At 44.9% G+C, this 14,735-nt stretch overlaps 1 protein-coding gene across 2 annotated transcripts in view; it reads left to right on the top strand.

Annotated features, from left to right (window-relative positions):
- The window catches only part of BRINP1 (BMP/retinoic acid inducible neural specific 1), a 79,628-nt gene that overhangs the window by 17,601 nt on the left and 47,292 nt on the right, over positions 1 to 14,735 (top strand). For both annotated transcript variants that reach the window (XM_046901638.1, NM_204449.2), the window contains one exon: positions 9,148 to 9,415. In XM_046901638.1, coding sequence (XP_046757594.1) covers positions 9,198 to 9,415 — 218 coding nt within the window. In that variant the 5' untranslated portion in view covers positions 9,148 to 9,197. The remainder of the gene's footprint in view (positions 1 to 9,147; positions 9,416 to 14,735) is intronic.

Genomic DNA, 14,735 nt, shown 5'->3' with positions numbered 1-14,735 from the left:
TTCAATTCTTGGCATTGGTTAGGGTCTAGATGCTAACAACCCTTCTGTGCTTCCTAGATTAATATGAGGAAGTATGAGATGGCTTTATTATCCACTCATCCTTCCTTCTCAGTGGAATTCCCAGAATGGGGGCTTATGGAGTAGGTTAAAATGCAGCACTGCAGGTAGATTGTCTCTGGGATTCAGAACTGGTAAAAAGAGTGTTGGCTAGGAATTCTCCCACCCTCATGATGCACAGATTTTAAATCTTCTCATTATATAAAAGCAGTTTCAGGTTAATTTGTGCTTCTAATTTAATATGCTGTTCCAAATTAAGAGTTAATATGATATTTGATTATCTTTTTGCAATGAGATTCAACCTAAGGCTCATTGACTTCAATAGACCTTCCAGTAGAACCTGCAACTGCTGAGTATTGCATGGATACACGCCTGCTGCAGGAGATCTTCATTTGAAGGTTTCTGACTTCTATTTCAGAAGCTGCTAAAAATTTGGGACTATTACATATTTTAGCTCACATTTATAGTCTGAATTTAAACTTTTGTGTATGAATGTGCTTTTAACTTCCCCTACAACGGGAGGCAGGGCAATAGGAGCTGAACTTGAAGCTGAACCAACCTCAGAGCAGTGTCCTATGGACTAAAGAATCCTTCCTAGAGCCTTATGTTGGTGAGTGAATCATGTGGCACTCCTCTCACTGAATAGTACCCATCATGTAACTGCAGAGGTTTCAAGCCCACGTCAGCAGCCATTTATGTTAACCCTGGTTCCAGATACAGCTCTGTTCCCCCTCAAAAGTCCAAACTATGCCAGCTGTGTGAGCTCTCACCCTGGCAGGACTGCTGCACAAGGGTCTCCAGTGTTGGCTGCAGAACCGATGTGGTTAAATTCATGGAGATTTTATGGCCACGCCAAATTCTTCATTCACTCAGTGTGATAACAGAAATGGATCTGCCTCTGGCCAGAATTTGCAGCCAACAGCTTGGGGTCCCTGTATCCTCCAATTTTCAGCTGCCCCTGGTTCCTTTGGCATCATCCAGTGGGAGTGGTGGCAGAACCTGATGCCCATAGGAAGCACTGAGCTAAATGGGGCTTTTCATCCTGGCAGGCAGGGCTGTTGTTATCCCAGCAGCAGGAGCTATACAAGGAGAAGCCATGGCTTGAGGATTTTAACCCCTAGTGTTCCCCCAGCCAGGTCTGAGAGATGCAAAAGACCCAAGTCAGGAACTGACAGAGGGGTAAAAAAAACACCAAGGAGATATATAAGTTGCAAGGATCATTAGGTAACCTCAGCTTCCTAGCATGCCAAAATAGGCATTGTTTGCTTGCATTTCCAAGGGATCAGTCTATGTGGCTGAGGTGGCATGGTGCCTGCCCAGGAATGAACTTCAGAACAACAGAAATATCGCAAAGAATGTCAGGTGTGGGATAACAGTTGACCTTTTGGATTGAACATTTTATTTTTCACTCTTCCAGGCAGTTTTGGCATTGATTTTTTTTTCCTTCAGGCTCTCTGCTTACAGTTCCAGATTGTTGCAATGAATATATTAGAAAGGAAAGACCGACACACTGACTGTAGTAAGCATGAAGGCAAGAATCGGGATTTATGGACTCTGATCCAGGCCTCTTGGAACTCAGTTTTCAGATTCCTGTCTTTCTCTGTTTTAATGATAGGGAAGGGTGAAATTTTTGTTTATTTTGTAGTGTCTTCAGGTGTTTTTGCAAATTTTCATTCCAGAATGCAACAGAAGTATTAATTGAATTTGGACATTTCCTTTGTGCATAATTACAGAATTTATTTTTGTTCAGTCACAACATGCTGTTTAAGAAAACACTTCATTTTGATTTTGGATATATATTATTCAACATGTAATTGAAAACAAAACACAATCTTGAACCAATCCTTTCCAAATAGAAAACTCAACATATTCCGTTCCAAAGAAAAGCTGACTTTATCAAAATGCTTTTCTTTTTCCCTTAAATCAACAAATTTCTACAAAGTGTTTTGCCTCTGATGAATTGGCATTTTTCTGACATAAAAATGAGCAATCCAAAAAAAATTCTAAGCAGCTCTGTGCAAAATCTTAGCTAATTCTGGAACAGTAGCATGAAGGTGCGTAGGAAGGGTACTGCAAGGAGATGTAGTGTCGAGCTGAGACTTAAAAGATTTGGGTTGAATTCCTGGAGCACTTATGAAATGATCTGGGGCAAGCCATTAATCTGCCCCGTGTCTCAATTCCCATTCTGCAGAATGGGAAAAACAGCATTTCCCAATCTCAAGCTACTGCAAGGATAAAAACCTATTAACACTTATGAGATTGCTGGACTTTGATAAAAGGTGTATAAATACTGAGGAAGACAGAAAGCAGAGCTGCATTTTTGTGTAGCTTAGAATGAAATTATGGGGAAGTGGACTAGCTTGGACAATAATTTAATAATAGTAGAAATAATTTCAAGTTCGGGGCAGTGTTTAATAGAAATCACTGCTCACCACCCACCATATTTTTTGCTAATAAGCAGCTCAGAAAAGTGCGATTTATCATTATTATTATCATCTATATTCATTCTATCTCTGCCACTTCACAAATGAGAGGAGTTCCTCACAAACATCTACAAAGCTAGCTCATTATCCAGCCTCCCTATTTATAACTCTCATTTATGACAATAGCTATCAAAATCTTGCCAACAGTAGGGCTGCTGGTGTGCTGACACCACTGCTCCGCAGCACGCTGAGCGGTATTATCTCACTGTTCCCTTGCGTTTCCCCATCTGTCCCTGGCCATCTGGTGTCCTTGGTCTTCTAATTAGATTGTAAGCTTTTTGGGGCATGGACCGCCTTCCTGGTTGTACAGCACCTATCATGATGTTGTTCTAGTCCCAGATTCAGCACGACTGTCTTCAGAATGGGATTCTTCCTTCCATATCAGTGTGCACATGCAGTAGATAGTGTCCAGCACCACCTGATGGTGTGACTTGGGAGAGGTTGCGCCCATAGCACTCTTTGGTTTCAAGCTGCCTCTGAACCTCATCATAATAACCACAGTAGTTTATAATTAGCTGAAGTACAGGGACAAATGAACTGAAGTAAGGTACGTAGTTGTTACCAGTGTGATTCTCAGCTCATTCTAGGCAGGGAGCAATTAGTGGCTTTGCACAAAAGCTTTGCTTCCTTTAGACTGCTGGTTGTACTGCATTAATAAAGAAGGATACACAGGGTGATCTTTTGGTTCACTGAGTATTTTGACAAGTTGTAAGCAAAGTGTTGACAAACTGAAAAGAAAAAGACCTTTCTTCCTCTAAGTCATTAGGGGTCAAAGGAAATATTTTTTCTAACTGTTCTCTCTTAAGAGTCTGGAAGGACAAATCAAAAGGGAAAAAACTATTCCTAGTAGTTTCAAACTGAAATTTGGAAATGTGTCCCCTTGGTGCTCTGAAAACCAAAACTGACACTGCCCAATCATTATTTTTTTTCAGCATGAACAATTTAGCAAAACAGAAGTGCATTTTTCAACTGTGCTGTTATTATTGGAGGAGAATTTCTCATCACCCCTTCTTGCCATCCCTCACCCCTAAATTTCCCAGCTGATGAATGTCCCCCAGCTCTTACTGCTCAAACATATTTCCAACTGAAATGGGTAAAGAATAAGTGAACATTAAGGCACTGATCAGAAACTCAGAGCAACCACGGACTTGCAGCTCCACTGCTGCCTCCAGCTGGATATCAGCCACTGCAGTTTGAGCTGTAATTCCTCAAGGGCAGAAATGGTCAAATTCTGTGTTCCCAGGGCTCAGACTTATCCTCAGAACTTTGTATGACTTAACCGACCTTGACAGATTGGCTTCCCCATCCCTCTCTGTCCATGTTCCCTGTTTTCCCCTGGCCCTGACACATGAGAGATGTCCTCAGCTTGGTTGGATTGCTGGCCAGCGTTTTCAGGGACAGCTAATGGCTGCCTCATGGGCAGTAGCTACCTTCCAGCACTTTCATCTCTGAGTTACGTGTAGGGCATACATGTTGTTGCTCCATTTGCAGCCAGTGACCTACCAGGAGCTAAGCCCTAAAGATGAAGGGCAGTAGGTATCTGTCTAGCAGGAGAGTGTGCAGGCTACCTTAAAGCAGGAATTGCAGAATAAAACCTAGAAGATCTCCCATACTTAAAATTAAGTGTACACTTAAGCTGTTTGCTGAAATGAGGTCAGATGTTCCTCACTTTGCAGGGTCGAGCTCTAAACTAACGTAAGCTGTTTCATCTCTCCCTTGACACTTCAGCCTTTTACTAATTTATCAGCATCCTAAAGCAGTGTGTGAAGTTGCTGCAGAAGTTTTTCAGATACAAATAGCAATTGTTAGCTTCTTCCCTCTGGTAAATGGCAGCAGGCAGAAACCTCTCTCAACCTGCCAAGAACGAAATGTGGGACACAAGAATGAATTATTGGTGCATGAAGCTTAAAGAGATAGGGAACTTATTTCTTCTCTACAAATATTGTGTTCAGTAATTTCCTGAGTCTGCATTTCTGATGGAAATAGTTTGCAGCGATGAGCACGAGAAAACAGAAGGGATGTGTGCAAGATCAGTTTGACTCTAATAGAAGGGATAAGTGAAAGGTACAGAGGTTAGAAGAAAGGTAGGAAATCCCAGTAGGCAGAGGAAAAGAGGAGTGTTCAGCACAAGCAATGAACAGTCAGTTCCTGCACTCTGCACTGCCTTCCCGATAAGAAAAAGATCTTGCAGAATCATTTTGTGCAAAATCTATCATTCTGAGCTATCTCACTGTAGAAAAATTACCTTTTAAGTGGCTAAGTAGACACTCAGCTTTATTCCTTTCTTCTTATTTCAAGAAACAATGGGAGTAACAGCACTTGCCTGCCTTACTAGAGTGCTGAGAGCTTTAATTAATGTCTCTAATTCAATTTGAACTCCTTGGATAAAAGGCACTGCCTTGTGACAGCAAAGGTATTGCCCAAAATAGAATATAATTAACACACAGATATCAATCACAATGAAATTAAGTGTACATTCAAATACAACTTGCACTTTACAGAAGGCACCTGCCTATTTTTCCTCCAAGAATCCTGAATACTTATAAGACAAGGAACATTTAATGTTCCAGGCTGAATTCGGATTATAATAAGGCCATCTTTATCTGCCTAATTAAGAGGGTTTGTAACACTGGCACTGACAGATATGCCTTCATGATGGACAGTGCTGGAAACTGACCATAAAATGACTTGGAATCAGTATTTCTCATTTTCGTATCCAGCATTTATTTACTGTGAACTTTAGCCTATGTCCTGGCTCACCCGCTGATCATGTTTATTAACAGATGTGATAATCTCATCGTTTAGTTCATTGAGATGAACCAAAAGAACCCAGATCACTGCATTACTGTATAATGTTCCAGAATGGGAATGGGCTTCATAGCTTGGATTTTTCTAACTGCTGCTTTGCAAAGCTTGCTGACGCCTTGGGGTGGTTGCTTCTCGTTGCTTTTAGGAGATGAACACCTAATGCACCACGTGTGCAACAGGATGGCGTTTTGCTAGGTGCTGTACTCAGATGATGGCCCCTCCGACAAGACTGCAAATCTGTCAAACAAATAATACCGCATGTCCAAACTGATAATTGGAAAGTGAGGCAAAAGAAAGCATTTAAGGGCATTGCCCAAAATAACAGAGGATGTATTGGGCAGATTTGAAAAGAATGCCAGATTCCCGGATCAAAACCCACTTCCAGCAAGACTGTCCTTTAATACAGAGATTGCGTCTGTGTCAGATTTAGCTTTCAGTTACTCTTGGGTCTCCTACCCAAAGGCTACATACTTGGAGACATCGCTTTTTCCTCTTCTTCCCCCATATGCCTTGCACAATCCTCAGAACATATCTTATATCTGTGGAGCCTCATAATACCACATAACAAATTAATTTCTGATTCAAACTTGTTAGGAGTTAGATTGAATAGACCTCACGTTATTGCTTCAGACGCAGAATAATCCCACTTCAGTAAGCTTTAGAGCTTCCACAGGGACCAGCCCCATGGTGTGTATTAATATTTAACGTGAAACAACATCTCTACAGCAGCTACAGGGGGGAAAAAGATACTACTAAAAAATTAAAGTTGGTTTTGTGGTAGTCATCTAGACCCACTTGTGCTCTACCATCCTCACTGCCTCGGGCACCATTGCCTACTCTCAGCACTGATACCTCCAGACAGCTTCCAGACAGCGAGGAGGCCATTTCTTGGGATCTCAAGGCAAGTGCTTGTCATGTCTAGAAGTCTTGGTTAAGGCATCACAACGCCACTCATCCTGACTCCAACCTAAAAAGAAAAGAAGGGAAGATGATGAAGAGGTGTGTGGGGGAAATTAATGAATATTGCCTCTCTCTTGTAAGCTGAAATTTCCCCAGTGTATGCTGCTCGTGGATGCGAGGACACAGTGGGATTTCTCTGAAACCCACTTCATTTGATTCTTCTCCTATTTCAGTTTGTGCGTGTACAGTGCTGGGAACTGGATGTAGCTGTCACTCTACTTGGGTATGTAAGAGCTCCCTTCCTCTCTGCAATAGAAATTCAATAGGAAGTGAAATGTTTAAAGGAAAACTGATCCATGCTGGCTGATGGAGGAAGTAGTTACAGAAGAGTTTAATGAACAGACAAGCAAGGGAGTTTGGACGATGTGTACAGATTGTTATCAGCAGCAAATCTACATACCCGTCTAATGGCAAATACGCTGGGCTTGCAGCTGCTCACTGCGATGGCAGAGTGCTGTGGGTGTGCAAAGAGCAGCGGGACAGAGAAACAGGAGAAACAATCCCCTGAACTGGAATTTGGAAGCGCCCAGGGTGGGATGTAGGTGGGAGCAGGTCCAAATATCCACTTCGGGTTCATGCCACATGCGAGTGGAAGCCAATGTGTACCATATCTCACTGAAAGTACACTGTGTTCTCCTCAATGTGGGGCTAGACACTCTCCAAGCCCAGTTTTGTAAGGTAAAGTAGAACCACTCCTTTCTGAGAGGTGATGGGCTGAAGCACTGAGACGCGTCGTGTTTATGGCAGAAATGGGAGGCAGTGGTGAGGGCTAATATTAAAAATGTCTCCAGAAGGGGAACAGCCTCTTCAGTTATGAGCTACAGGTACCATTATCATTAATAACAGCAATATTCTATCTGCAATTGGAAAGAAGTTTTATATGTGCCCAACAGAAAAAAAGCAAACATTCGTTGACTTTCCCACAGTTAATTTGTTTCATTTCTTCATGCAGCGCAACAGCTGATTGTCGTTCTTAACCAGACTTACACAACTGTGTTTTGTCAAGTGCTGTTGAGCTCGCTGCAGCTCCACGAGCACATGCTGTGCACACGTGCAGACTCCCACACGCTCGGTGCATGCATACTCCAGTCTCTCGTGCTCCCCATCGCAGTCCCAGGTTCAATATGCCTGTGCAGAGACGTGCTCGCTGCCATGGGTGGCAACATTGCTTTGGTCCCAGTGAAAGCTCCTGGAGCAGAGGAGATGATGATCACATTGGCTGCAGAGCTGGTGCCCTGTGCTCTATACAGTGGTGCTTGCAGCGCTCAAGTTCTCATGTCTACATGCAGTGCTGCAAATGTATATCTGCCCTGGCTCTCTGCGCTATATTCTGCAAAAGTGGGTGTCTATCAGCTGTCCTGAGGACAACCTTTGGCTAGGTTGGCATGGCCAGGGAGGAGCACACAGCTTCGAGACCACTATGCCTTCCTGAGCATCCCTACCGTGCTGCCACATCCCTGCAAGGATGGAGCTCAGCAGGACAGGCAGATGGACAGGGAGTGGGCAGCAGGAGGAACATGCCCCTGTGCACAGAGAGGAGCAGAGCAGCCTCACCAACACCCTGCGATGTGAATGTTTTGCCCCAGTGAGCTGGGGGGCACAACCCTGCACATGGGGCTGCTGCTGTACTGCATTCCCTTGCATGTAGCAAGCCGCAGGGGAGGGGCTGCTGCCAGGCATGGGTGCCGACAAACCAAGCTGCTCCCTTGCACCAGTGGAGCACACGGCTCCATTTGGAGAGGGGCTTGGTGCCAGCAGCATTACTGTGGAGGTGGATGATCTAACGGCTGAAATGCTGGAAATGGGATTGAGGAGTCGAGGGCTTTCTTCCAGCTGTATCCATAGCTTGCTGCGTAACCTTTGGCAAGGTGTTTCACCCCTCTGTTTCCCTTCCCACTCATCATATGTCTTGTCTATTCAGACGCTGAACACATTGGGGTGAGGAGCCGGGCTGCCTGCAGCCACGATTCGCACAGGAGGGGGATGGCGTGCCCCGCACCAGGTGCTGGGGAGCATCCCTTTCAGCTCCCTAGTAAAATATGCTAAATATGCATGTTCAGCATGTCTCCCCACAGAGCCTTGATCTCAGGAAGAGCCTCAAGGTCCTACAGGGATCCAAATAGCAGCAGCCCCTATCCCCCGCCTCCAAACACACACCTCCCTGGCACCCAGGCAGCAAAGCAGGTTGGGGTGATTTTTTAGCTTTCAATATTTGGCAGGATTCCATAGTTGTGTGTGTGTGTGTGTGTCTGTCTGCGTCTGCATGTGCTCATTGCTGAAACCTGGGTAATTATTTTGTTTTATTTCTTTTTTGGCAACACTTTAAAGTAAGAGCTGGGTCTTTATAGATTGCTCAGGTTGCACGGAGTATGGATTACAGATCGTCAGAGAGACATGAAAGCAGAAGACACGTTTCTCTGGCACAGCATTAAAGGGGACAATAACTGGGTAATTGTAGCCCGGGGTGCGGCCACCTTCTGCGCCCAGCCCTCGCTCATCTCTGCATCATTGTGGAGAATTTCACGAGGGAGATGATGGAAAAGCTGGGGTGAGGATGTCTGAGGTCAGGACCTGGTTATTTCAAAGGTGGTATGCGCTCGGGAGGTTAAAGGCACCACTTAGATACATGAATAAAACGCTGCCAAATACTTCAAGCAGTAACACACAGGCAGACTGAAGGCTTTTAAAATGTGATTTTTCATGTCTGTTTTCACCCCGAGAGATGATTGTCAAAGGATCAAAGCGATTCCCATTTTTAAACTCTCTCTTTCTCTCCCTTCTCCCTCCCCTCCATTTCTCTCTCTCTTTCCTTCCTCCTCTTCCCTCTCTTTTTCAACAGGACTCCACAGAATGGAGCAAGAATGAGAGGAAAAAGGCAGACAGAAAAGCATGAACTGGAGGCTTGTTGAGTTCCTCTACCTCCTGTTTATATGGGACCATATACTAGTACAGCCCTCCCACCAGGACCCAGCTGCCACCAACCAACATGTCTCCAAGGAGTTTGATTGGCTTATTTCAGACAGGGGGCCTTTCCACCACTCGCGGAGCTACTTATCCTTTGTGGAAAGACATCGTCAAGGATTTACAACCAGATATAAAATATACAGGTATGTTGGTTTCCTACAGCACCCGTCACTTTGAGGAGTTGTTAGGTGGTGGGCATGCAGCCAGTTCCCTTGGGATCAAGGCTTGTTGTCAATGGAGGGATGCGTCACTGTACCCATTCCACCTGGAAGTGCTTCTTAGGTTCCCCACAGCCCTCTGGTGGCAGTGCAGTTTGCTTCAGAGACTTGGCTGTAGTGCCGTCATGTAGTTTGAGGACTTCAACTCATGCACTTCATTGTGGAGCAGATCCATTCACAGGCTCACAAGTGTGTTTCTCAAGTCAGTGTCCCAAGTAGCAGACCAAGTTTCTGTACCAAATTCATGCGTGTGCACTGCCAACAGCTTAAGGTTCGCGTGGGTGAGGACACACATAAAGATGCACAGTGCATGTGCCTAAGCTGTCTGCTGCCTACTACAGCCCTTTGCAGATGGTCCCTGTGCATGGCTTGGACTTGTCCCCAGAACCGTGAGCTTGGTTTGAAAGTCATTCAATTAAAAAACTACAGCAAATAAGCAGAATTTGGATTTCCCTTCGCCTTCTAGGTTTTGAAGCCTTTGTTGTTGCCTGTTTCAAGTGCTTCTTGGCAGCTGTGATATTTAGAAATATACTTATCTTTTTGCTATTTGAATATGAAAAGCTGGAGTGCTCATGTGAGCCTCCTATTACAGCAGCAGGCACTTTGGAAGGAAGGGGAATAAGCCAGCAAGTATCATGAGATTTGGGCTAAAACCCAGAGAGACTGCAAAACTCTCATAGACATGTGCACATTTACATAATTATATAGTCCTGTTGTGTTTCAGAAAGACACTTGCAAACATATCGGCGCAAACTAGTAGGTGGGAAAGTGTTGGTGAATAGCCTACTGGCAGCATGCACGCAGATGCACACACAGACTACTGGGGTCAGGAGGAGCAGAAAACCGAGTGCATGCGGTAGTGTTCTCCCATGGGCAGAAAGCCAAAAGCATTTGCAGAGTAATAGCAACATGCGAGACATCATCTATGTGTGGGGAAGAAAAATGAGTTCTGCCTGTCCCATGGCCTCCAGCGAGTGCAGCATCCCCTCCCCTTGCAGCAGCCCACAGAGCAAGGGCAGGTTAGCATGGTTTGAAAATGTTGTCCTGGCTTGTTGTCTTCCTTCAAAACAGCCTGGGGGATGTCAGCCCCAAAAAGCAGGAATTATCTTGCCACGCTTCCTTTAAGGACACCTCACAGGTTTTGCTTGCACAGAGGAGCAAGGAATCAGGGAATACATGCCTTTTTCATGAAGACTTACCTGGCTATGCATAACCTCCCCTCCCCTGACTGACAGCTTGAACCCTGATCGAGGCTGCACCCCCCTGCCCCATGCAGTGCCTCTGGAAGTGGCTCTGCCCTTTGCTGAAGAGCTCTTCAGCCCTCAGTGCCACCGCGGCAGTCTGCAGGAGCTGTAGTAGGAGGGAAATGCCTGCAATGTATGTGTTCAGACGCATCCAGGAACTGTCAGTGTAGGTCAGGGCAGAGATCCATCAAGCCTGGGATCCTGTCTCTGAGAATCACGGAGAAACGGGGCTGGAAGGACCTTGAGAGGTCATTTAATCCATGCCTCTCCCCCAGGGCAGACTCAGCCATACCTGTGTTGCATCTGACAAAGGTTTGTGGCAATCTCTCATGAAAGGTTTCCTGTGAAGGAGAATTCACACCCCGAGCAGGCAGCCTGTGCCGCCGCTTTGCTGTCCCCGTCTTCATAAAGGAGTGAAATTTTTGCTCAAATTTAATGTGAAGCCTGTGATTTCTGGCTAGTGAGGAGAAAATTCCCCTTTGCTTTGTTGGAGACTGTGAAGGTTTTGAAGGTCTGTTTCAGTTCAGGGTGAACTTTATATGTGGCAAGTGGAATAGGGGCTGCATTTCTCCATTTCTGCTGGTTATTGCCATAGTACTCATCAGAGAAACTTCTTGCATAGGGAGGACATGATGTTGTACCTCTTCGAAAGAGGGAGAAAATCTGGGGATGCATTTCTTGGCCATATATCATGACTAGGAGGTGTGTGCTCTGGTAGCAATCCTGCAGTCAGCAGGAGTGGGAGACCTTGCTGCCTCCAGCCGAGCAATGGAGGCATTGAGATGGGCTTTGGAAGGTCGTTTGTTTTTCATATTTGGCCCTGCTTGCAGAACTGATCACTTGGAAAGGTGGCCCATGTGTTTTTAAAGCAGTATCAAAATCAGGCTAGCTCTGGTGAGCAAGTGGAGCCTCTTGCAGTGATTCACAGCTGGACTCTGAGCACACACGCTCCAGAACATGTCGTTGTACTGAGACCCACAGGGGGAAAATCTCATTTTGCAGGCTCCTTAAATTGACTTCAAGAATCTGTGAAGCTGTTGGGATTTTGTCAACTGTTTAATTCCAACATAGAGGCCTTTTTCCTCCCAAATGATGTCTCTCGATTGCTCTTTGCACTAGACTAGCCCAAGGGAGGCACATATTCTGCATTAAGCGTAGCACTCCTTTCTGTAGGATAGCAGCTGATTTGGAGCATAGGAATTTTCCTACGTTGTCTTCTCTTTCAGTGCTCCTTTTCTCCCAGACTTTTTGTTTGTTTCTTTGGCTGTTTTTTTCCCTCAATCCAAAAGCTTCATCAGGCAATTGTCATTCAATGAGGGTTGACCTGACCACCGATCTTCTCCAAAGGTCACTAGCAGCAGATCTTAAAGCAGCCATAGTGGCCAAGGTTCTGGAGTACATGTGAAATCAGACAAGGGGACCTCACCCATCCCTAATTGAAATGCTGTCACTTGTTTAATGGTAATTTCCCCAGTGTCTTGCTGTGCAGGAGCATGGGCTCAGTATATTAGAACTGTGTCATTTACACTGAAAACCCAGAGAGAGGAAGCCACTGTCAATGTTGCACAGAAGTGTAAGGCAAAGGGCAGCATTTTCCAACTTCTACAGGTGTAACATCAGACTAAAAACTGCAACACTCCTCCTTCTGTAGCAGGTGATGTCCACGTGTCTGTCAACAGTGAGGAAGAGCCCGTTTGGGTTAGCAAGGCTAACACTGCATGAGCAGAACTGCTGTACAGCAGTCTATTTTTTCATAGATCTAGATCCAGATCTACCATCTAGCTCCAAAGCAGCTCCCTTTTGGAGTCTCCAAAGACTCATTCTCTCCTGTGTTTTGCATTTTGACAGATTTTAGGACTCCTTTTAGCCAGTGGTCCAGTTGGACCACTGGTTTTACTGGTGCCCTCAGTCAAGGTTTGCACCTTGCATGATTTATCAAGAGGAAGACAAGTATAGGAGGGAGGTGTTTTATATTGAATTATGGACAGTAGGGGTAGATACAATTGCATTAAGGAGGCACATTAATCAGCATCGATTCACACTAATAAGGCTGGTTTAGGGGGGCCTCTGGCAGGAAAATGCTGCTTTGATCATTATCTGTGCACTCTGATGCTAATGCAGATAGGGTGGCAGATGCTCAGAGTGGTTTGTGGGATGTCTGAATATTCATTATCACCATCCTTGTTGTTGTTCCTAGTCATGAGAGCCTTGGGTGCTAGATACTACGCAAGGGCTGGAAAGTAGATGAAGCTCAGCTTGGCTTGACATTGTGGCTAGGGCACTGCTTGGATCAGAAAGCACTCCTGTTACCACAGGAGCAGGGCAGGATGAGCTGTGCTGTAAGCAAGAGGTTGGACTGGGGACCCCAAGGGTCCCATCTCAATGATGTCTCTGTGATTTCCCTGATTCTCTAATTCAGAGTGGGCACTAAACTGGGCGCTCATAAAGGGATTTGCAATACTGAGTGCAGCTTTGGCCATGCTAGAGATTTTTATTTAGTCCTAGAAAACCCACACATCTGAGCAGCTACAAGCTCTCTAATTCCCTTGACAAAGTGGAAGAGAATTACCATGAAGTGAGGATCTTCACTGTGCACATAGCACAGGCTACAATTGACTTAGAAATGCAGATGCTTTTCTGCTGTTGAGCCTGGTTCTCTGTGAAATGAATACTTGAATCTGTTGACTTCCAGGAAGAGACGCTCATTTTTGTTGCTGGGGGATCTGCTGCAGCACGGCCAGCACTGCCACTGCCCCCAGCCCCACACAGCAATACAGGGCTGGGCTGCTGCATGTCCTGCTGGTCTGGCTGGATATGCATGGCCTGTCCTTATTCCTAGGTGAGAGGAGAGTCCCGTGTTCAGGCACTGGACATGCACAATGTGACTAGGTGCATGTGAGCTTTTAATGACTGCTTTCAGTAGCTCCTAGTACAGGAATTTTGGCTTCCCTGGCCAGACCTTCTGGGCAGGTTGCATGCAAAGCTGTGATTTCCACAGCTGAGGGACTGATGTGGTGGAAAACTAAGCCTTCAGGAGCAAACAAACAAACAAAGTTGGTTTGCAGCTGGATCACTTTTCCAGTCTCATCCATTGTGTACCCAGGGACTATTAAAGGGATGGGGCTGTAGGGACAGAGGCAGAAAGGGACCGATGAGACTGCTGTTTTCAGCAGCAGTGTGGATTAGAGTTGTGCTGAAGTAGTTGTGAAATGGCATCCTAAGTGTGGGCAGAAAAGCCCTATTAGAGCTGCTTGCACCATTGTTTCAGTCTGTTTGGTTTCAGTCCATTTTTTTTCTTCCATCTCTCCACTCCTCATTGACTCCTTGTGCTATTTCTCTATTGGATTGAATTTAATCTGCTGGTCACTAGAGATGTACAAATAATTGATTTTGTGGTTCACTGGTTGTATAGAAGCAAAATAACATTAAAAATGGGCTGATCTGAAACCGATGTTTGTTCAGATTTCCAGTAAAATGAAAAAACCCAAACATTTCATTTTAGGTTCAGTGGTATGTTTAAGCTTTGCTGTTTGCTTTATTTATCTTTTAATCCAGTGAAGAACAGTATTTTTTTTCCCCATCTTTTAAAGCATAGCAGTTCACCTCCCAGCACAAAGCCAACTACTGCCACTTAAGAAATGTCAAAAGGGAAACACCTTGATTCGGAGTGCGTTCTGTTGAGCTCTTTGCTTGTCAGCTTGCTCGTTTAATTTGTGTTGAATTTGCAAGTGGTCATTCAGTCCTTGAAACTAACAATGAGGAAAAAGAAACCAAGACAGTCTGACTGTATTTGTTGTTCTTTGGGAGACCTTGGGTCTGACAGTTCCTCAGGGTTCAGCATTGCCTTCCCTTGGGTCAGCTTTTGGCATCCTAAGGTAAAGAAACACACGCACATACATACATACATACATACATACATATATGTATACATATGTATATATACATATACATATGTATACATATATATACATATGCATTTTCCCCCCAGTACTGCTCGCCAA

This window comes from Gallus gallus, chromosome 17 (genome assembly GCF_016699485.2).
Source record: "Gallus gallus isolate bGalGal1 chromosome 17, bGalGal1.mat.broiler.GRCg7b, whole genome shotgun sequence".
Taxonomy (NCBI): domain Eukaryota; kingdom Metazoa; phylum Chordata; class Aves; order Galliformes; family Phasianidae; genus Gallus; species Gallus gallus.
Note: the sequence above shows the minus strand (reverse complement) of the source record. Positions and strands in the feature narration are given on the sequence as shown.